Genomic DNA, 22,232 nt, shown 5'->3' with positions numbered 1-22,232 from the left:
TTTTGAACCATCTTTTGTGCATTTTATAATTTGAATTTTCTTCTCTGGGTTTCTTTACCATCCTCAGTTGTTACAGTAAGTTCTTGGGTAAATGTTTAAACTAGTGAGGCTGATGTTGTCTATATGTGGTGATAGATTCTAGGTGTTAGTGCAAAACTATTTTTAGACTGCAGACAGATCATATAGAAAAGACAGAATTCGTCAGTAGCCACTAGTTACATTCCCCAAAATACTTACTAGGCTGTGTTTTTGTGTATCTCTATCTATGTGATATTTTATTTTCTACCACATGTTTGATCAACGTTGCTTAAAACACGGCATACTGTAATTCGACAATAGGTGTAAATCTTTTCTTGGGGAGTTTAGAATTGTATGGCTTTACAGGAATGGAAGGTACAGGAATGTCTGTGCGTATGTCAGTCTACCATTTTGGTTCAGACTGAAATATCTCAGCATGTACTGGATGGATTGGCACAAAACTTTGTCCAGACATTCATGGCTCCTGGGGGTTGAATCCTGGAATCCATCACGAGGTCGGCATCTTTGGTTTTCAGTGAGGTATCTCGACAGCCACAGGATAAAAGTGAAATTTGCTACAGATAAAGACTTCTTGGACAGGCGGAGACTTTCCCTGTCCAGGTTGGCCCTTTTGTTTGGGTTCAGTAGACTACTCATTTAAAACAATGTAAATTCATAGAAATATTCTTTATATACTGGACAAAATTTAAGGATAGATAGATGGGGTTTTTTTTACTGCACCTGTTGGATTATGAACTTCATGCAAGATTCACAATATCTTTTCAAAGTGAATTTCTTTGTTATTTATTATTACAGGAAATAATCTGAATGTAGTTCTCTGTTCTCATGAATTAGAACTCAGGATATTGGGATTGACAGTGACCAGGAGAGAGAGGTGTGACACCGCACTGATGATAATAATATATATTATTTTTGAAAATTATTATTTTTTTTAGTTTTACATTAGTGAATGTAAGCTTGTTAGCACACTAATGTTGACATTTGCGTTAAGCTTAAAGCACTGCTGTGCAGCCTCACGAAGCAGCTAGCATGGCCGTGGACCCTTAGGTTTGTTTCTGTGTATCACTCCTGCACATTCAGTGGTATCCCATTCCAGGATAAATTAAGTGTCATGCAAGTTATTATACTACTGTATGTTTTGAAAATAGAACTGATCACACGATAGCGCTTCAAAATGACAGAAAAGAAAACAGAAACAGAAAATCCCATCATGACTGGGAAGCTTTCTCGATCCACACTAACCTTCCTTCTTCATTTGATGTTTTGTTTACTTTGGTTTATTCCAGTCAGAGTTTGCCAAAACGATAATCAAGATAAGATAATCTTGTCTCCTGCCCCCCGTTGTGTCCCAGTGTGTGGTCCAGGGCTGACCTCTCCCCCCCTTTCTGCCCTCCATGCTGCGTTGTGGATAACTGGACGGCCCTGCAGACTCCTTTGCTGGTCCTGCAGAGGAGACGCAGAGCTCTGCTCCTGGAGGGCCTGGAGACGATCTGCTGGGAGGTGGGTGTCCTCTGACTGTCACTTTTTTTGGCTACACAAAAGTATTTTTATGGAAATTATGGTTAGATTAAGAAAGGCTTAAGGTAGCAGTGAATTTTGATAAGATGTCTGCAGTCTTATAAAAAGTTTTTAGGCTGGCAAATGGCTGACAGAAATGTTTTATGCTGATTAAGAAATTATGCTGGAACTAATGATGGAGGTGCATTTGTCAAATTAGTAATGACACAGTCTTGGCAGGACTGGTTATTACACAGCAGTTCCAAAGTGGATTTGGACTGGAAATGTCTGTAAAATGTCTGTTCACCACGACCTCCTTGTGATGTGGTAGCCAATTTCTCGCCCATCTCATTTCCGTCACCGTTGTGTGGCCAGAATTTCATAAATAAGAGTATCACAAAAATGTCTTTGGTCTTATGTTTTTATTTTCTTCTTTGCACATAAAAGAATATGACATTGGCAACACACACAACATACTCATGCATCTAGACAGATGTCCTGTTTGCATGGTTGCATATCTGAATATACTTTCAGTATGCAGAATGCGAATGTAGGACCTAGTGTGTCCCTGTCCAGCTAGTTAAGGTGAGTCAATCTATGAAGCTTCATTTTCACTTTGCAGTTGTGCACTGTAAATACAGTAAGCTATTTTGTGTAGCGTGTGCATCAGCACACCAAGACACTTGTGTTGGGCAGTCTTCGTACTGTTTACCGTTTAAAAACACACTTTTTTCCCTTTGAAATACTACCAGTACAACAATGTAAAAATGGTCCATTACAGGTTAAAGTCCTGCATTCAGGATCCAACTTAAATTAATGTGCAATACTATCAGGAAAATTAGAATATCACAAGTAAAATAAGTTTTTCCTGAAAAAAAAAACCCTCTGACTGGCATATTAATATATATGTAACAGTATTAAATTGTTGAATTGTGCATGCGATATTTTAATGTTGCAACCTTTTCGGGAGAGAGCTTTATGTAGAGTTACAAGAACAATCGATGGTTAATGGGGAAGGAAAGACAAGACAGACAGAAGACAGAAAGTTTCATTTTGGTGCAATTCTCTGTGAAATACCGCATAATTTGATCCTGATACTGTTATCTATATGAAATTCTCTGGGAAAGTTTGGAGGGGAGCCCTTCTTTGGTGTAACTGCCAAAAACTCAAAGACATCTGAAATGTGACAAATGGCCCAAGCTAGACATTGCGTGGTAAAAACACATGTATGGTATTTACCTTTGAATTTTAATCTAGTGGGGTGTAAGTATACAGTAGCATTATAATGGAAACACTCAATTAAAATACATAAAAATTGTACTTGCGCAGTACTTAAATACATTTTCTGGGTTTCTCTCCATCAGTTATAGAGGTGCATTCTCTACAGTAATTGTAATATGTCCCACTTGTTTTGATTTCATTCATTACTTTTTATCTGAGATATTGAACATTGGGGAAAATTATGAAGATTTTTCATCCATTTTCTTGTCATGATATAGCCTTCTTTACTGTGGTCCAACTTAGATAATGTAATACATAACTGATATTTCAAATACTGTTTTTTAATAAGATCTAGTGAACAGTTGAGTAATGTGCTGTATAATATTATATTTTTCTGTGCTGTATACTACCTCTATATGCTGCCACATTGATCGACTTTCCCCACAGGAGTAACCAGAATTTCATTTCACTTTAAAGGTGTCTCTGTTGTGTCAGTGATCATTTTTAATGTGTGTTTCTTACTGAATTAGGGTGAGTCAGAAAACAGTACTACACATGATATCACAGTTACAGTCCTGTCTGTTCCCCCCCTCAGGCCTGATGTCGCCCACCCTGGCTCCCACTGCTGCCCCAGCTCTGGCTCCAGCCTTGGCTCCAGCTCCAGCATCGGCTCTGGTGCAGAACGACCTCCTCTCTGAGTCGAGCTTTGACGCCCTGGGCTCCCTTACCTCTCCGACGCCACCCGTACCTGCTGCAGCACCAATAGTTCCAGCTGCAGCAGAACCCGCAACCGCCACACCGGCTCCCTCTGGTGGCTTTGACGCTTCAAGTAAGAGGATCATGATATGATATAAATGATATCTTTTCCTTTTTTTGTGTAATTTATGAAATCTGCCTCATTGTCATGCATTCATTGGAGAATTTCAAAGAGTATTTTGTTCATGTTTGCACAGGTCATCTGCTCGATGCACATTCTTCCCTGGTTCATTAAAACTGAGCAATCTTAACCATGACCTGTTTATCTCTTCCTACTGAGAGCTTGACTACTGCATGAATGACACACTGACATGTGCTGCTGTCACTGTCCTGACATACAACGATTGTTTCTGCTGACTGCTTAACTCCTCAGTGCTGCTGCCTCTCTCGCAATGACTTTTCTTTATCTTTTCTCTTGTACTTTTCACATTTTCACAAATGCTGTGCTTTCTCCACCTCCTGCTTACCCCACCCCTCTCTGCAATCTTTCTTTCTTATTGCCACATATCTTTTCTCCTCTGCTTTTGCCCTCTCCGTCTCTATCCACACCCCTTCCACTCTGCTGGGTCATTTTTTGCTTCTTCTAATCTGTACTTGGTGAGTTCCACCCGGCAGTGCATTGAGCATGTGCAGTTAGGACAAGTCTCCCCCTCTGTATCTTTGCATGTTGCAGTATGGACCCTGATTGTCTCCTGCATGAGACAAGACCTACTGTACTATTGTTTATTTGCCCTTGGTCTTTTAGAGCAGTGGCTCTTATAGTAACCACATTTCATCAAGGCGAGACTGCAGTAGAGTCTGCAGGTTTTATACATTTTATATCTTAATATTTTTTTCAAGTGGCCTATTACACCTGTGACACCTCTTTAAAAAAAATGTTCACTTTATCTCATAGTGCAGTGCTTCTCAACCAGGGGTACTACCCCAGAGGGTACTTTTTCGGGTTGCCAGATGGTACATGAAAAAACTGTAGAGAATTTTTTCTTCTTAGTTGTTTTCTAATTCCTTATACTGATTCAGTTGTCAGTTAGTCAGTCATTTTCCGTAACCGCTTGTCCTTGTAAGGGTCGCGGGGGGGCTGGAGCCAATCCCAGCTGTCATTGGGCGGAAGGCGGGGTACACCCTGGACAGGTCGCCGCTGATTCAGTTGTAACACTTGAAAATATGCTGTGATGACATGACAACTAGCAACTAGCAAACTTACAGAGAAGTCTAAATATCTAAAGAGTCTTACCTAAAAGTAATGGATAAATGGCTGAAACAGTTTGCTTGAACTTAAGTATAAATGATTGAAATAGTTGGCTAGAAGTAACAAATAAATGTTTGATTAGTAGCTAATAATAATGGATATATAGTTAAAACAGTTACCTGGAACTAAAGGATAAATGTTTGAAACAATTAATTAAAGGAGAGTATGGTTAAAATAGTTAGCTCAAAGTTATGGACAAATGGTTGACATAACTGGATAAAGGTAAAAAATAATCAGCTGAAAGTATTAGCTGAAATTAATTGAAAAAAAATAAAAATAATGAGCTGAAAGTAATAAAAGGTTGATATTATTGTCGAAAAGTAATGTATAAATGGTTGAAATAATCATCTTAAAATAATTGATCAATATTTGAAACACTTAGCTATAAGTAATGTACAAATTGTTGAAATACTTGGCTAAAAGTAATGGATTAGCAGCTGAAATTATTAGCTAAAAGTGATTTTTAAAAAATGATTGAAATAGTTATCTTTAAGTAATGGACAAGTGGTTGAAAAGAAATAACAGGGTATGTGGATAAAAAGAATTATTAGTTGAAATGTCTGTCAGTCCCATTGATAGCAGTACAAACACAAACTTGATCAAACCAACCTAAACCCTGTCAGTTCAACTGTACTGGAGTGAAATGCTATTTTTTAAATATTTAATTTTGTTAAATAACATCCACTTTAACATAAATTCAAAGAACACATTGGAACATACATAAGACAGGATTGGAGGCCACTGCTTTAGCGAGTACATCCTCAAAATATCTTGAACACAATACTTCCGTAGAGGTTAGTTTGAATGAAAACCTGTAAACTCTTTGGTCTTGATGACACCTGGTTTAAAACCAGTGTTTTATTCCAAAATCAGCCAGTATTTATGTTCCTGAGATGTGACCCTGTAAACTGTCTGAGCAACTTGCCGGTCAGTGCAGTTGCTGTGGTTCTGCCCCTTTGAATGCTCAAATATATTTACAGGACAGTCATTGTGCATGTGATGCCCAGCTGACGTCTGATGCCGTCACAGCTGGATGTTCCCCTTCACTGTACTGCCTGTCACACATCTGCCGTCTGCTCATGTTAGATCTAGATTAGGGATTTGCAGGTTTGTAATCCGTGTTGTTTCTCTGCTGTCCTGCCATTCTCATCCTCTCTCCAAGTGTTTGACGGATTAGGCGACTTGCTGATGCCTGCCATAACGCCACAGAGCACCGGAGGCAGCACAGGTGGAAGCACAGCAGGAAGCATGGGAACTCCCATCGCAGCGGGAGGCATTGCAGCCGTTCCCCCCGCCACCCCACCTCCTACCAAAACGGTCACAGGAGACCTGGACTCGTCACTGGCCAATCTAGTTGGAGGTAGACTGCAGCGTTGATTGTCTAGGGGCTCAGTCATTTCTGTTTCTATTAAATCTTTAAAGAGAGTATTAACTTGTTTTTCTTCTTTTTCTTCTGTTTAGACCTCGGTGTAAAGAAAAAGTAAGTGCATTTAAAGATGTAAATTCTATGCATAATGCTTGTGTAGCTTAAACATGTACGCATATTGAAATGTATGTGAATTTATGAAACAGTAAATTAGTTTTTGAAAATTAAAGACACTTTTTAAATTATTTAATCATATGATAAAAGCGGTGCAACACTCTGAAGGCTGATCAGGATCTGTAGGTTTGAGCTTCACAAATTCAATTTTTATTTCTTTTTTGGACTTGTATTAGATTTTATTATATAAACTGTTCACTTTTAGTTTGCATCTAATTCATTTGTTTTGAACTCATTTTGGGGAAGTGCGGTTTTGTTAAATCATAGCCACCAACTACATCCATCTGGATGTTTTCATGCCTTCGTGCCAGCAACTTGAAATCTAAAGAACACCCTGAGAAAATTTCTACTTATTTTGCACACACTGATTAGAATTTGGTGGTCAAAGGTCAAGGTCACTGTGACCTTGCATCCATCTCATTCTCTTGGACGTGATACTACAAGAGGGCTGTCAGGGAACATCCCTAAATTTGGCACATACATCCACTTGGACTCCAGAATGAACTGATTAGAATTTGGTGGTCAAAGATCAAGGTCACTGTGACCTCACCAAATATGTTATTAACCATAACTCAAGAATTCATACGCCAGTTATGACAGAATTTCACATCTATATGTAATGGATTAAAATGATGAGGTTATGACATTTTATATCCAAAAGGTTAATTAGATTGTGACATCATAAAGTTCTCATTACTCAACATCACATCTCAGCAACAGCAGAGGAGACAGTTGGTCAGACACTGAACTGTTGACCCTAATTTTGGGTGTCCACCTTGAAACTGTGCTGATTGTGCAGATCATCTGTGCTGCTACGGAGAGATGTGTGAGAAGCATCCATGTTTTCACAGACATGAATGTAAACTATAAATTCAACTTGACTGATTGGCAGAGACATACAACAACAAGGCATTGATTCTTGTTTTAAGCCAGGATCAGAACCTACATATTCTGTGATGAGTGTTAGTTTTTGTTAGGATTTCTTGGGAGCAAAGTCTTCTTATATAAGCAAATGATAGTAAAAGTCCTGGAATTTGAATCTATTTTAAATAAAAGACTGTTGGAAACATCTTCCTGTTGTTAGCACTGTAAGCATTAGCAGTATAATGGGATGGATAGCACAGTGGAGCTTGATGTGTATCCTGTGTTTGATCTTCTTCAGGGATCCACAAAGTGAGAAGAAGCTGACGGGAGGCGCCAACTGGATACCACATGTAGCTCCCACAAGCTGGGCTAAACCAGGAGCCCCCATGGTAAGAACAGCATGGACACCGCACCCCCTCACCATGAAATCACACCTCATCCAAAAGGCAGATTTGCTGCAGACTGTGTTTAGTGTATACTGCCACAGACATATGACTTGGCAAACAACAAAGATAAACATGACAAAAGAGAAAATGTATTGTTAACTATTGTCACTATTTGAAGTTCAGTATTAATCTGTAGTTGTTGTTTTTTGGCAAAGATTTGAAAAACATACAGGCTTTTTCTGATGCACCCTTCTTTCCAGGCTGGTGCCGCCCCTGGAGCTCCTGGGGCACCAGGAGCAGCCATTGTGCCACCAATGAGCGCACAGCCTGGCTTTGGCATGGTGAGCTTTATTTTATGCTTAGAAAAGTATCTAGATTTTAACTGTGAACCTTTATCAGCTTTTGAATCAGCAGGGTAACCCTTGTCACAGTTAACAATTAATTATTTTCCAGACCGTTTTAAAGACAAGTGATGATTAATCTGGATATCAGCTCCAACCATGAGTCTGAAATACACTGGGTAAACAAAATTGTTACATTCAGACTGTTAAGTGCAAAAAAATGTGCCACTGAAACCCATTCAAACTGCAATTTTTGACCCCACAGCCATCAAAACATAATAAAACAGGCATTGTATTATTTCTGGGTGTCCCCGATGATATAATTTTTTACCATGTTTGGCATATGGAGAAAATACATGCTATTTCCACTAGGTACTCTGTCAAAATCAGTGCTGCTGCAAATTGTTTACATATCCCAGGCTATGATAATCAGAAAAAAATGAATTTGCATGTAGTATATTGAAAATAATTTTGTGTGTTTTTTTTTCATCTAAAACATAGTGGCATCATGACTGAAATCTGGTATTTACAGGGTTAAAATTCTGAAAAAAAGTAATATTTATGATGAGGAATGGTGTTGGGTACATAAACTCAAGGAAAGTAGAAAATCATATTAATTCTATTTTATAGCCCCGTTTTGAAAAGTACATTTTGTGTGCAGAGCGATTTGAGTGTCTATAACATTAAAGGGTTAAAATCTCTGATTTAACCTTTTCCTACCAGCCTCCTGCAGGAGGGCCTGGAGCTCCCATGATGCAGCCAATGATGGGGCAGCCTATGATGGGACAGCCCATGATGAGACCACCCTTCACTGGGGTGGCTGGAGCTGCACCCGGAGCCGCTGCACCAGGAGCACCGGTGATGAACCACACGTAGTAAAGGCCTAGTGAACAATATGGCCATTAGTCTATACACACAGAAACTAGTTTTATATATACATCACATTTCCCCCACCTTTTTTTCAGCTTCCTACAGGACCTGCAAGCCAGAGCCCCAAGAAGCCCAAGGACCCTTTGGCAGATCTCGACCTCAAAGACTTCTTATAACGCCCCAGGTAGGAACTCAGAACAGTACATATAATACATTATAGACAGAACAGTATCTAAAGACTTCTGGAAGACTTGTGGTGGTTGATACATCACTAGCTGCTAAATGGGTGTTTAATAGAGTAATGCCTCACTGAAGGCAATTTGGAGGGTTTTTTCGGAATGGAAGACGTTGGTAACCTCTGCTAATGTTTATCACTTCATCACACCAACTCAGCTAAGAGGTGGAACACCTGCAGATTAGGCAGGTGATCCATCTTTCCAACCATTCTGCTTTAAGCAGAGTAGATAAAGAATGTATGAGCTCTTTACTTCTCAACGTCCCTTTTCAAATCTTGGTTGGGTTCAACTGTTTCAACTGGCTGCCTTTTCAATCCCATAAAAATGTAGTTTTGTAATTTTTAGAAAGTGCACACATTTTGGGCACAATTTAATTTATCTAAAGTGCATGGAATGAGTGAATTTAGGGTATTGCTAACTTCACTTTTGCAGGTTAAATGGTGCGTAATCTGCTCGCAAAGTATGGTGCAAGAGTGAAAGGAGTTGCATTTAATCCCTTCATTTATCATAGGTGTATTTTAGGTGTAACATTATTTCACTCAGTCAAAAATTCATCTCCCATTCTCTTTAAAAGCCAAGTGTGTCTGCACCTGGTTTTTATAGCCTGTAATGTAGCAAGAGCAGTAATGTCACTGCAGGAAATATTACTAAACTCTGTAGTTATGAACTTGACAGAGGAAACTGAACTAAACTTTTAGCATCTGAAATAATAAAGTTATGCTGTTTCTCATGCGTAAATGTGCACAGTGTTTCTCTTAACGGGGAGTCCAGCAGCAGCTCTGCTCTGATCTCTGCAATGTTCACATATTAGAGAATGTGATTAATATTTTCCTCATTAATGATATATTATTTCACCCACCTGGAACCCATCCACGCGTCCCTGTGTGAGTAACAAGCAGAGTGTACATATGTTGTGAACCCACCTATGTGGGTGCGTCTTACTGTGTGAATAATGCACCCTTTAAATAAAAGGAAAATACTGCGCCTCAGTGCGCCTAAACACACCTCATTTTAAGAGCTACACATCTATGGGCACACAGATGAGCGCAAGTACATTTGCTACTTGTACAACGTAGATGTTGGCTGTGAAAATGACTGAATTGTATTGCACCTTGCGCTGGTTTTTGCTGGGTATAAAATAGGGCACTTTGCATTTAATTGGAATTAATAGTCTCAGAATCGCTTAGACTGTAATGAATCATTGTCAATTCATCAGTGCAATTTGAGAGAACATTTTGAGTATATGCATGAAGTGCTTGAACCTCTTTTTGTAATTATAAGTCCTTCTGCTGTGTAAATGCAGCATCAGTATTCATGGACAAGAGGCTTTGCATTATCAAAATTTAGAAACCCAAGTGCCACTTGACTGTTCTGTTGAAATGTTCTCTATTTCCTGTCTTCCAGCTGCTTTCTTCTCTGGAGCAGGGCCCTCTCACCTTTTACCTGGCGTCTGTCAACATCTCAGGATGTTCAGCTTCTCAACCTTATAAGAGCCTCTTATCTCCACCCAGCCCATCAACACCCCACCCTTTCTCCCGTGTGATGTCGTAGCACAAACTGTGAAAGTGAACCATAGCGGATTATATTATATATATAAATATATGAGGAAAAAAAATACAAGCGTGTGCTTATGTAGATGTACTAATCTTTTGTCTTAACAAAATCACTCAAAACCCAGACAAAAAAAGTCCACAGAAGTAAGTGAAAGAAAGTGAAGGCGTTTGTGTTTAGATTTCTTTCTAGTGTTGAGTTGAATGATGGATGTGCTTTGGTGTCCTAAGCCCCACCCACCGCCCCATATTTGTCCCCGCCTCCTTGCTAAGGGGGAGGAGCTCTTCTTTGTCCCACTCTGATTGGATGAGAGTGGTAGACGAAGCCCCGGTAGATTTTTGGAGAACCATGTTGTGTGTTGTTTACAGAAAGGTCCTCGTTGATGTACATAGATTTCTCTGGCGAGGATTCCGTCTCTATTCTGTATGTCTGTTGAAGAGAAATATAAATGTGAATCTGACATGAAATTGTAAGAAGTCGTGTGAGTAACCTTCTATTCCCCGTCATCTTTTGAAAGTATTTGGAAACAAATATGAATACCGCTATATGATTAATATACTGTATATTAAGAAACAACTTCCATGGGCTTCTGAATCATACCAGACCAGCAAGTGATCCTTTTTGTTTGTTTCTTTTTTTTTTACTTGTGGCTTATTTTTCTATGTTTCTTTATTTGTCTTTTTGTCTAATGTTATTTATATGTTCTGTTTCTGTTAAAATAATCCTCCAGACTGCTGTTGATATTGCTGGCATTGCTATTAAAAACATATCTTACAACTTACTTCCAGAGAAAATACTTCAATTACTCGTCACGGAGGTAAACTCAAACTGTCCCTCAGTATAACTGTACAGGTTTCTTACTGCAGTTTTGACACGCACCCGACTCATGTGGATATATCTGTTCCCTGTGCTTTCATTATAGCTATGACCAGCTCAGTGTGATTGTTTTTGTATTCAGAGTAAGATGTAACATTGTGAAACCAAACTCCATGTTCAGACAGATCAGATCAAAACAAATTATTTTAAAGAATACCAGAAAACCAATGTGGCAGTCCAACAGGAAAGAATTAGGTGGCTTGACTCTCTTTTACAAAAGTAAGTCAGGAACATATTAAAGGTACCCTGCTGAGTATGGGTTTTTTTTCTAACAAAGAAGTTCAGTTTGGACTCAGTGTTTCTCATCAAATAAACTTTGGATGTTTCCTTCAGGCTTAAAAAATATTGTAAATTTATCAACTAAAAAAGATTTCAAAATCGTGGTTTATTGATACATATTAATTCTGAGTACCACAGAATTGGTGTATTTGTGACAGTTTTTTTTAAATGCATGTGTGTCCCTATATGTCATTCTGTGTCCCCTTTCTAAATTTGGTGGATTTTGCAGGTTCGTGAATGGAGCCCAGGCTGAGCTCCCCATAATTGTTTTTTATCCTCAGCAGCAGTTTGTGTCTAGTGGGATGAATAATTGATCTGTCGATCGGGTCTTACCTGATCAGATCAATGGATGAGAGAAGCAGCTGCTGTAAGTAAATACAAACTTTTAGACCCAGCAAAAGTCACGTTTCACTTTCATAGTGCCTGACGTTCTACCGCTCCATCTGTGCCCAGAGTACGCTCTGCAGTCCGAGAGTGTAATGCAATGCATAACTGAGTTGTACATATATTTCAACAGCGCTCCTAATGAACAGTCCAGCTCCAAAAATAGAAAATGTATTCATGATGGCAGATGTTTTAATCATGGCGTGCTGCCACAAACAAATGACTGTGGAAAACCCTGGAATATTTGAAACGTTTTCCATTCTTATTACAGTATCGATACACAGGTAGAAGCTTTGCTTTATCACTCTCTCTAATTGTTAATGTTTACTACAGTGTTCATGCTCTTCTCTGCTACTAACCAAAACAAGTAAAGCCATCGTTGTCATGTTGTAGCCTTGTTGTATCTACGTATATCTTTAATGAAACTTAAATTTGATATGCTGAAGGCAATATTTCCCTGTGGAATCGAAAATGTCGTTGGATATGGACATGTTTCAAGGTATTTTATCGGAGTTAGAATTTCCAGCATCATGACAACACTATTTTGGAAAGCTATTTATTTTTTTAAAGCCTTGACACCTAAAATGTTTATATGCAAAAGGGGGGGCTGCTCATTAGAGCATTGCCCTGTAGCGTTACCAGTGGTCAAAAACTCCACAGGGTACCTTTAAGTTAATCACCTGTTGCACCCAGTGCTGAGCTGACAAAATGACAGTGTGTATGCCTGCACTGCTGCTTTGACGATATTATAATTGCAGCAAATGAATGAAGTTCGCATGAAACTGCAGAGGCAACCAAACAAAACAACAAATTTGAGAATGATTGCTGTCTGAGCATATTTTTTGTTGATTGCTGACCTTTTGCCCATTGTGATGTAATGTGCACAGTTTGTAAATCCATGGGAGGCCACTGTCTAACCATGATCTTGTTTCCAAAAGCATCTCACTACAAAGCTCCTCTGTGCCCGCAGACTTACAATGGAATCAATATGTTGATACGCGTTTTGGACAGCTGTGTAACAACAGAGGCCTCGGTCGTGTGCTGTAAATCAGGCTGATTTAACACTTAATCTGTGTGTTGTCTTTTCAGTGGACTGAATAAGCAATTGGTTGTGAGAATCTGATATGATTCAGAGAGAAATAATGGGAGATTATTAACATTTTTCATGACTGAATTATTAAAGTTGTATTTTTGTTTAGTTGTAAATTTATTTTATTTACGATGGCCCTCCCCAGTGCATGTAAGCCCTTTGAGGTGCAATAAATTCAATGACGGATTGAACTGCCCATGAAGGATTTCTTTTCTTCTATATCATGAAGATTATAGAAACATCTGTTTGAAGGATTATTTCAAGAATCTATGTACAGCACATCTACATCATGTGTATGAGACCAGATTACCAACTTGGTTAAGTGAACAAATGCCCCTGACCTTTAGGGGTGTGTCATTTGGTTTTGGGCCTTACCATTAATTACAAATTCGTTAGGGAATTTGCACCACTTAAGTACAATACAGACTTATGCAGATCCTGCATTTTACCCGTAGAAGTGTCAAAATATATTTTTTACACTTCATTTTAGTCATTGATACATATTTCCCACTCAAATTACCACAAACTAATTACAGGATGGTTTCCGGGGCTGGGCGTAGAATGACGTGAGTATGTTTTTTTCTTCCTTAAAGCATTTTTTTTCAAGCAAAATTTGGATCTGCAAGAAAAGACAAGAGGCATTTCTTGTTCTTTTTTTTTTTTAAACAAGAAATGTCCGCTGTTGCTTTCGCACTTCTAAGGACGCCTAAGGAAGATCTTGCAGATCAAAACATCACCTTAAAAAAGAGGAAAATGCCTCAGAACTATGGTTAGACAAACAAACTGTACACAACATTTGCATGTTTTTAAGTGGACACTGTGTACTCACACATCTGACAGACACAGAGCAGCTCCTTATGCCTAACAGGCCAACATAAGTCCAATATTTACTCTTCTTTACTCTTCCATTTTTCAGTCTGTCACCTGAGAGAAATCTCTCTTCAGCCATTAAATGCTCCACTTATGATCCCCAGCTTTGTCTGGGCTCTGATATAATCAAAATTTGATATATTTCCGTTGATGTTATTCTATTTACCTAATATTCACTCATAGCATTGAAGATCACGCTAACTTGGCATTGTTATGAATCATCATTAACATTATCATCATCAATCGTCAGTATTATGAGGATTTTGATCTCTAGGGGCTTAGTTTTCAGTGTTTCTTTATTGCGTAAGGTTTCTTGTTTTACTCCATTATATTCTCCTTATGTGTCATATTCTGTTTGTTTGTCCTTGTTTATTCCATTATGTTTTGTGTTTCCTGTTTTATTTTGTACATTCACTCCTCATTTGTCATGTGTGGTTTTTACTTCCTGTCTTAGTGTGTTTCCCTGCCTTTTTTGCCTTGATTAGTTTCACCTGAACCTCACTGGTCCTACAGTCCTTTCATCTGTTCTCGCTTTCCCTTTAGTTCTTTTGGTCTTCTGTTCCCTGCCTGTTTTCTGTCACATGTGTCCTGCATCAGCGTCGTTAGTCCTCCCTGCTCCTCAGTTTCTCCCAGCCAATCAGCTCTCTGCCTGTTCTTCTGCCTCATCACCTTATTCCCCTCACCTGAGCTTCTCTGCCCTTTTTCTCCACCTGCACTTCATCCCCTCATCATCCTAGTTTGTATTTAAGCCCTGATTTACAGTTCAGTCTTTCTGGGATTCTTGTTTTGGTCGAGTGATGTTCAGTTTGCTTTTTTTTGTTCTGACCTGGAATAAAGAGTTATCTGTGTGAGCTCCAGTCGTCTGCAGTCTCCTGCACCACCTGCTCCACATTACATGACGACGATCTCAGAGGAACTGCAGAGTCAACCAATAATTCTCTGCTTGTTCATCACTGTGAGTAACATCTTTTACACAGAAAGACACAACACAGTACAGCAGCTATTGTTGGTCGTGCTCTTATAATAATTGTCATCCATAAATGATTAGATGTTAGTAAATATGATATCTTTTTCCATTACAAACACACACACACACAAGTAGCAATCTTGGTTTAATGGTTGGTAGTCTTCAATCTGCATCATTAATTTCAGGTATTTGGTATTCAAAACAGAAATTTTTGGAACATAAACATAAAAAGTAAAAAATATCACATACCAGATTTAAATTTGCTATTATTAACAATATTGCCTTTGCAATCTCATTAACCCTTAGAATTAGAGAAATCTCAACAGCTCAAGTAAATCATTAAATGGTTCAGTCCCATCTTAACACAACTCAAATATGTAGCCTCACATCAAATACATAGTTACAGTACTAGGCTATCAAAATATATTCTGAGAAGTCTTTCCTCCCCCCCGGATAAAAGTTTACAATTCCATAAATTAGCACCACGTCTTCTGGATAAGCACCGATATAATTATGTGCACAACAATGAAACCACATTTCACTGTGTTGCAAAAACAGAGAAAAGATAGCGTGACTCACAAATCAAAGAAAGAATCCTATCCAGGATCCATAAGGACCCTTTCTCTAGTTAGACAGAAAAACAGTCGTTTTTTTAAAAAGGTAGTTGTAAAAAACAAAGTTCTAGATATACACAATGCAAAACACCAGCTCATTCAATTAAAATGTTTATAAAAAGTCTCTATATAGTTCATTTATAAAACAAAAGTTACATTAATTTCTTCTGGGTCTTTTGTCAAAGCCAATGCACATGCTCGTCTTTACAGTGGTGGAGAACTCTTAAAAATTTTCTCCTTACAAAATCTAGTTAGAATATTTAAGACGAATGTACCAGGGGGCATATCATACACGCTTTCCAACATTGAATCCATAAAGGTCAAATCTTTTAAAAGAAAGAGTCAAAATAGAAAGCAAAACTGCAGATCTGAGTGATCTGTAAAAACAATACATATTTTTTTTCTCAGTTGTTTTTATAGCAAATAAATTAGAAAAGCTGAAAGGCCACAGTTCTCTAGATGCGCTGACGAGTTCCTGTTGTAGTCAACACTGAGTCTGTATGGCTGTGTGTGTGGAGGTCAGTGTAGCAGGAGTCACTGGTAGGCACAGGAGGTAACAGGGAGGCAGGAGGAGAGGCAGTCATTGGGCCCCTGGTTGGTGGTGAGAGTGGGTGGTGGGGTTGAGAGCAGGTAGGGTGTCCTTTGTATGGTGTTGGGTCTGAGGGTTGGTGTTTAAGAGGGCATCCTGTGTCTTAGGCTACTTGGCACTCACTCGAGTCCCCATGGACCCAGTAGCAGATCTGAGCATATTTGAGAGGTGTTATCCGCACCGCCACGTTGTAATCCTGCTGCATCCCATTCCCATTAACATCCACCCACTGGTGACCAGAGAAAACTCCAATGATCTTCCTCTTCCACTTCTTCTTGCCAGACTCTTTGAGGCGAATGTAGATCCCAGAGCCGCTGGAGCCGGGTTTGGCATCACAGTATTGGTACAACAAATCACTGGACTCCTCAGACACGGAGCAGAACCGGTACACCAGGTTGCCAGGACGGTCGTCGTCAAAGCCAGAGAAGTGGATCCTCCCGGCAGGGAGCTTCTTGACCGAGGGGATGACACCCAGATCCATGTGCTTGACTTTTGGAGCTCTCTTCAGCTCCAAAACAGCATAGTCATAATCTGCAGCCAATCCGTCAGACACACCTTTGAACCAGCCTTTTGGCACCTGGGTCTTCTTGACCCCGGTCCACCTAAACGAAGGTTTCCCTGATTCTGCACTTCGCCGACTCCGGCTCTTTCTACCTTTCCCTTTCCCTTTGCGCTCGCCTTTCCCACCATTCTCTTCCTTTTCCTGCACTTCCTCATTTTCTTTGTCTCCCTTTCTTCTTTTGCCCTTTCCTCGTCCTCCTCTCCCTTTGCCTCCTTTACCTCGCCTAGACTTCTCCTTCAGAATGCCAACACGCAACTTCTGCACCCCATCTAGATAATCCTTCCCATCATGAATGCAGTGGGCAGCGGTCAGTACATGTTTAGGTGACACGAGAACCCCGGAGCATCCTGTGGAGATCTTCACAGAAGTAGAGAAGGGGTATTTGGTGGAGAACTGCTTATCAGAGATGGTGAAGCGTGTGTCTGTGCCGTACACCTCTCGTTTGTGGCGGGACCTAGACGAGGTGTTCCTGGACCAGGCGGTCACCTCATTAAGGCCCTGCACATAAACTGAGGTATATGTGCGTGTTCCGTTGTCATAAACCGTCTCATAGGACAGGAACTGCTCCAGGTCGTCCAGAGAGGCAGCAGGGAGGCGACGCTGACACTCGATCCCACAGGTCCCACTCAGCTCTGGGGGAGGGTGGGCCGAAAAGCTTGGGCTGCTTAGCGGTACGGTACGTCTCTTCCTTACCAGAGGCACCTTCCACTGTGGCCAGGTGTACTCATCATCGATTGCATTCTCCTCAGCAGCTACAGCCACCACAGCCAGCACCGTCACCGGCAGCAGCACACACAGGGGTATGGGGCCCATTGTTAAGTTGGGCCTGGCTCTGAAATATAAAGAGTAAAGACGAATACTTAGAGACACATTGTAATTGAAAGACACAAAGATTAATAGTTATTGAGTACGAAACTTGTTAGCTATGTGTGGCTCTAGGATTAGCAGAGGCACACAGTTAGTTGATCAGTTAGTCCAAAATATTTGTCCAAATATGCCAGTATAGGATTGATTGCCATTTAATATTGTACATTTATGTTCCCTGAACAACAAATCCTTCTGCCTTTTTCTTTTGCACCTACAAGAGGTTTACATTTTTGCTTTTTTACTGAGATGTATGGTAAACTATAGGATGAATTGCCATAACATTTAGTGCAGTTAGTGCCCAGAGGATGAATCTTACAGACTTAAAGGTACAGTTCAACACAAAATCAAAAATACATATTTTTTCCTACTAACTGCAGTGCTGTTTATCAGTCTAGATTGTTCTGGTGGGTTTTGCAGAGTTTTGGAGATATTGGTCATAGAGCTGTCTTCCCTTGACCAAACTACACCCATCAACCTTTTCACTGTGCAGAAGAAAGTCTGCATCTACATCCAATGCACTTAGCACTACTGAGTTTGCCACCATTACAGCCCAATCAAGGAGGACACAATTAATGATTTTTTCATCTCTAGCTGTCACCAGCATGAGCCTCTTGTCCATGAGTATGCACGCTTCCATCTGTGTGGTGATACTGTTGGTGGCTGTGGTTTGGTAGAAAGAAAATAGTTCCTTCATGAAACTGCTCACAATAAGGTCTGTGGATAATCTTGGGTAACCGGGTTATATCTGTGGTCCCGGGTTCCTGCCAAGGGACCACAGATGTAAATTAGCTTTATAGCTAACTGTGGCTCAACAGCTGTGTTGTGCACGGTCCATGTCAAATAAACGAACAAAATAAAATGAAAAAAATGATTGCTGTTGAGTTTTTCAGATGTATGTCTTTGGTCTTTTAAGCACCACAAGCCAAGTGCCATTTAGTTCCATTATATTTGGGGGAAGGCAGACATTTTTTCAGCCAATATTGCCAACTATCTACGACTCACACCAAAACAACCTTGACTGATAAACTGCAGTGCAGTTAAGAGCAAAATAATGTATTTTTGATTTTGGGTTGAACTTTCCCTTTAAGTACCCTCCACCCCCACCTCTAAATTTTCACTCATCACTGAATTACCTCCATCTCTATTAAACGAATTGCCACTAAATTTAGTGCAGACATTCATGGTTCCCAGAAGGTGAACTCTAATCACTTTGGTGATACCACCATAAGAATGACGTTTGTAATTTTGAGTAAAAATCTCTCAACAACTACTGGATGGACTGCCATGAAATGACAGTTTTACACACACTGGTGCACACATCCCTGTGCCCCTCAGGACAAATTATAATCGCTTAAGTGATCATCTGACCCTTCCTCAAGTGCAAGCATCAGACTCTTAGCCTTGCATATTTAAGCTTAGCAATCACATCACCATTCAAACATGTCAGCATGTAATTGCCCCACCTTTTAGAATATTTTGATAGTGCCTCAGACCACCTTTACCTCAGTCTCAAAATGAGTTCCACCTGTTTGCTTGTTTTTCTTCTCTTCCATAAAATTTCAGGTTATCAGGTCAAAAACCACCTTACTGCAACAGAGTTTTCACATCATGAGAGCATGTTTTGATTTGTGACACTGATTATTCAGTGATACTTTCATCATTTTCTCACATCCAACATGTGAGAAAACTCAGTTCCCCCTGAACTGAGAAGGTCTCATATCTAATGTTGAGGCCTCAAGGTATAGAAAATATCACCAAAGATCCATACATGGCCACAGGGAGGCAGCGTGGCCCAGAATATTAAAGACATCTAATCATCCAGAGCTCAAGACTATCATTAGAGCAGCTCAACACACTCAATACAGCCCAGATTTTTTTTAAGTGCATTCCTCAAAATGCTCAAGTTTGCAGAAAAGATTGTTGCCATTATGTAAAGAACCACCACACTGTATAAAATATATGAAACATTCCTTTGGAGTTTTTACATTAGCCATGTGGTTGAGTGGAGATTTATGCCCTCTGAGTGTTGCTGGAGGCTGTGGGCAGTGAGGAGGAGAGGATGAACCCTGATCCTCTGAATGGGCTGAGACAGTGGCTTGGGGGTTTGCCACAATGGTTAACCTTCTCCTTCAGTAATGACCATATCTGGTTTCCCTAGCTCCACTCCGCTCCTTGTCATGCACACAGATGACATCAAACACAGAGTCTACGTGGGCTGCAGACAGCCCACTGCTTCTTGCTCCTACTGTACGAGTGTGATGCTGCCAATAGTCCTGATAACCCTATAAAAAATTACAATCTGGGTGAGTTTTAATACATTCAGCAGACCATCACTTAACTACAGAGAAGGAGAGTTAGATTTCGTCAGCATGGCTGTGGCAATGAAGTCACACAGGCAAACACAAAATCATTTGGAAGCCATTTTTTGAGGAGAAGGAGTGCACATCCAACAGTTAATGTCAAACAGGAGTCCAGAGTGAAAAGTCACAGTGATTGCATTCATTCTGGCTGTTTGAGGGGGTTAAATGGTGTGTGACAGACAGGCTGAGATGTGGGGAAGCCAGCTGGAGGGACATTGGCCAGGGGGTTCACAGAGACACATTCTGTTACAATTGGATGAAAGTGCAGCATGAAAATGAGACTGTGCCTGGTTTGGCAAAGCTCACAGGAGACTCTACTGAGAGAGAGAAGGTAAAGCATCACCTGGACCACATCAGTGTATCAGCATCCACTGCAGAGACACTGTCAAAATCCCTTTTTTTTGTTGAAACTACCAACATTACCTTTTAATTTTAGTTTTTTTGCCAGTAAGTGCATTGTCATCCAATTGCAAAGGAGACTATTTGGCTTCAGTTTACCACAAAGTCCAATAAAACATACCCAGTGGCCAACATCTAACCAGCCCCAAACAGACGGTCATAAAGTACAAGCCCACAAGAGCTGTAAAACAGACTCAATAAATGAGGATACAAAAATGACCCTTAAGTTTCTGTTCAGCTTCACGCTCACACAGCCAGACTCAGACATAACACAAATCGAGGAGAAAGCCTACAATTATTCAGCACAGAGTGGAAACTGATATGCTGCCATGATGACTCTTGGTCACAGAAGGCGCTCATTTGGACAATTTTTCCACTGCAGTCAGCTGAAGTAGAAGCAGTGCCCTCTCTATCTATCAGTGGAGGGAGTCACAGGAGGGACCCAGGAGACACAGTGGCCAAAGGATGGCGCTATGGCGCAATCAACCAGCAAACTCAGCAGGGTCACCATGAATTGTCTAGTTCAACTCCATGTTTAATGAAATTGTTTTGTTTTTTTTTTTCATTCATTTTGACCTATTTTAACAGTTCTTGAACTCACAGTTCCCAGTGTAACAAGGACGGGACCAGACACTGTTGGTGCTTTTTAAGAAGAAAATGTGCCCAAAAAAGTCAAATTTAGATGCAATTAAAAATGCATTATATAATCTAAGCCCTGTATTTCCTCATCCGATAATAACAAATATAACTTGAAGCATTGCAATGCAATTGAACATACCATAAAAATTAGATATTCAATGAAACGTGAAAAAAACACATCTGTAATATCACATCTGTTACAGCATCGCGACTGTATGTAGAAAGAAGAGCATCAATGCAACATGAGTAAAGTGTCTTTAAGATGTTTTCTAATGCACGGATTAAATAACGAAACTTATTATCATTAATAATAATGCTCAAAAAGCCTAAAAAAAAAGTTATAAATAAGGCATGTAGAGCATCACTTAGGGTACAGAATCCATTTAAGTCCCCTGGGAAAAAAACAAAAAACAAAAACAAAAAGTGCATCCACAAAAAAAGAGGCAACAATCCAAAACGGAAAGAAATCGATGTGAAAATGAAAACATAAAAATATGACATAAACTAAATAATAATAATAATAATAATAATAATAATAATAATAATAATAATAATACAAATAAAGAACAAACTTCTCCATCAAATGCAAACAATGACAAAGGGTTCCTACCTGCTTGCATCCGATTGATGGATACGCCAAATCCGCAATGTATTGTTTGTTTTCCCTGGAAATATACAAATATGATCCCACTAGAAAACAAACTGCATCCCAGACAGTCCTGGTATCAGCAGGGCGACGGCTCCCTTCTCCTCATTGCTCCTTCTGAGAGAAAGTCACAGCCGGGACGCTGCGCTCAGGCTGCACTTGATGCTGAGGAGGAGGGAGGAAAGGAGGAGAGGAGAGGAGAGGGGGGAGGAAAGGGGAGGCAAAAAATCTGAAAAGAACTTTCTTTTTTCACTTGTGACAAAAGCTGTTCACATATGGGTGGGACCAGACCAAGCCATCTAGCTAAAGGCTGAATCGGGTGAAGTCAGTGGTCTATTGAGGAGCAGCGCAGTGGGGAGGTGCGCCAGTGTACAGCAGGCTGAGGAGCAGCCAGCCGGAGGGAGGAGGAGAGACAAATGAAGGGTGCCTCAGTCAATGAGACTGTGAAGGCATTAGTTCTACTGCTCTCTACAATAGATTCACAGGCGTTTCCATTCTGAGCCCTGCGAGCCTCAACATCTGCAGCACTTTATTCTACCA

At 40.0% G+C, this 22,232-nt stretch overlaps 2 protein-coding genes across 13 annotated transcripts in view; one reads left to right on the top strand and one right to left on the bottom strand.

Moving 5' to 3' along the window:
• The window catches only part of snap91a (synaptosome associated protein 91a), a 64,825-nt gene extending 51,450 nt beyond the window's left edge, over positions 1 to 13,375 (top strand). For 11 of the 12 annotated variants that reach the window (XM_088083968.1, XM_088083967.1, XM_088083965.1 and 8 more), the window contains 9 exons: positions 1,468 to 1,539; positions 3,353 to 3,586; positions 5,925 to 6,122; positions 6,224 to 6,242; positions 7,465 to 7,555; positions 7,813 to 7,893; positions 8,617 to 8,751; positions 8,859 to 8,947; positions 10,404 to 13,375. In XM_088083968.1, coding sequence (XP_087940094.1) covers positions 1,468 to 1,539; positions 3,353 to 3,586; positions 5,925 to 6,122; positions 6,224 to 6,242; positions 7,465 to 7,555; positions 7,813 to 7,893; positions 8,617 to 8,751; positions 8,859 to 8,939 — 911 coding nt within the window. In that variant the 3' untranslated portion in view covers positions 8,940 to 8,947; positions 10,404 to 13,375. The remainder of the gene's footprint in view (positions 1 to 1,467; positions 1,540 to 3,352; positions 3,587 to 5,924; positions 6,123 to 6,223; positions 6,243 to 7,464; positions 7,556 to 7,812; positions 7,894 to 8,616; positions 8,752 to 8,858; positions 8,948 to 10,403) is intronic. The other variant, XM_088083966.1, reaches the window with a different exon arrangement.
• A 1,769-nt stretch (positions 13,376 to 15,144) lies between these two features.
• On the bottom strand, positions 15,145 to 21,995 carry prss35 (serine protease 35). The gene is made up of 2 exons (XM_042490086.2): positions 21,657 to 21,995; positions 15,145 to 17,613 (listed from the first exon to the last, which is right to left on the bottom strand). The coding sequence occupies exon 2, from the start codon at positions 17,592 to 17,594 to the stop codon at positions 16,323 to 16,325; it is 1,272 nt and encodes a 423-aa protein (XP_042346020.1). The 5' UTR covers positions 17,595 to 17,613; positions 21,657 to 21,995; the 3' UTR covers positions 15,145 to 16,322.
• Between the last annotated feature and the right edge of the window lie 237 nt (positions 21,996 to 22,232).

This window comes from Plectropomus leopardus, chromosome 11 (genome assembly GCF_026936395.1).
Source record: "Plectropomus leopardus strain MGB_pleo_1.0 chromosome 11, ASM2693639v1, whole genome shotgun sequence".
NCBI classification, from domain to species: domain Eukaryota; kingdom Metazoa; phylum Chordata; class Actinopteri; order Perciformes; family Serranidae; genus Plectropomus; species Plectropomus leopardus.
This window is presented reverse-complemented; position numbering and strand designations above follow the sequence as displayed.

Bases quoted from the DNA above. Each gene is read 5' to 3' on its own strand.
- prss35 (XM_042490086.2), bottom strand. From the start codon at position 17,594: ATGGGCCCCATACCCCTGTGTGTGCTGCTGCCGGTGACGGTGCTGGCT.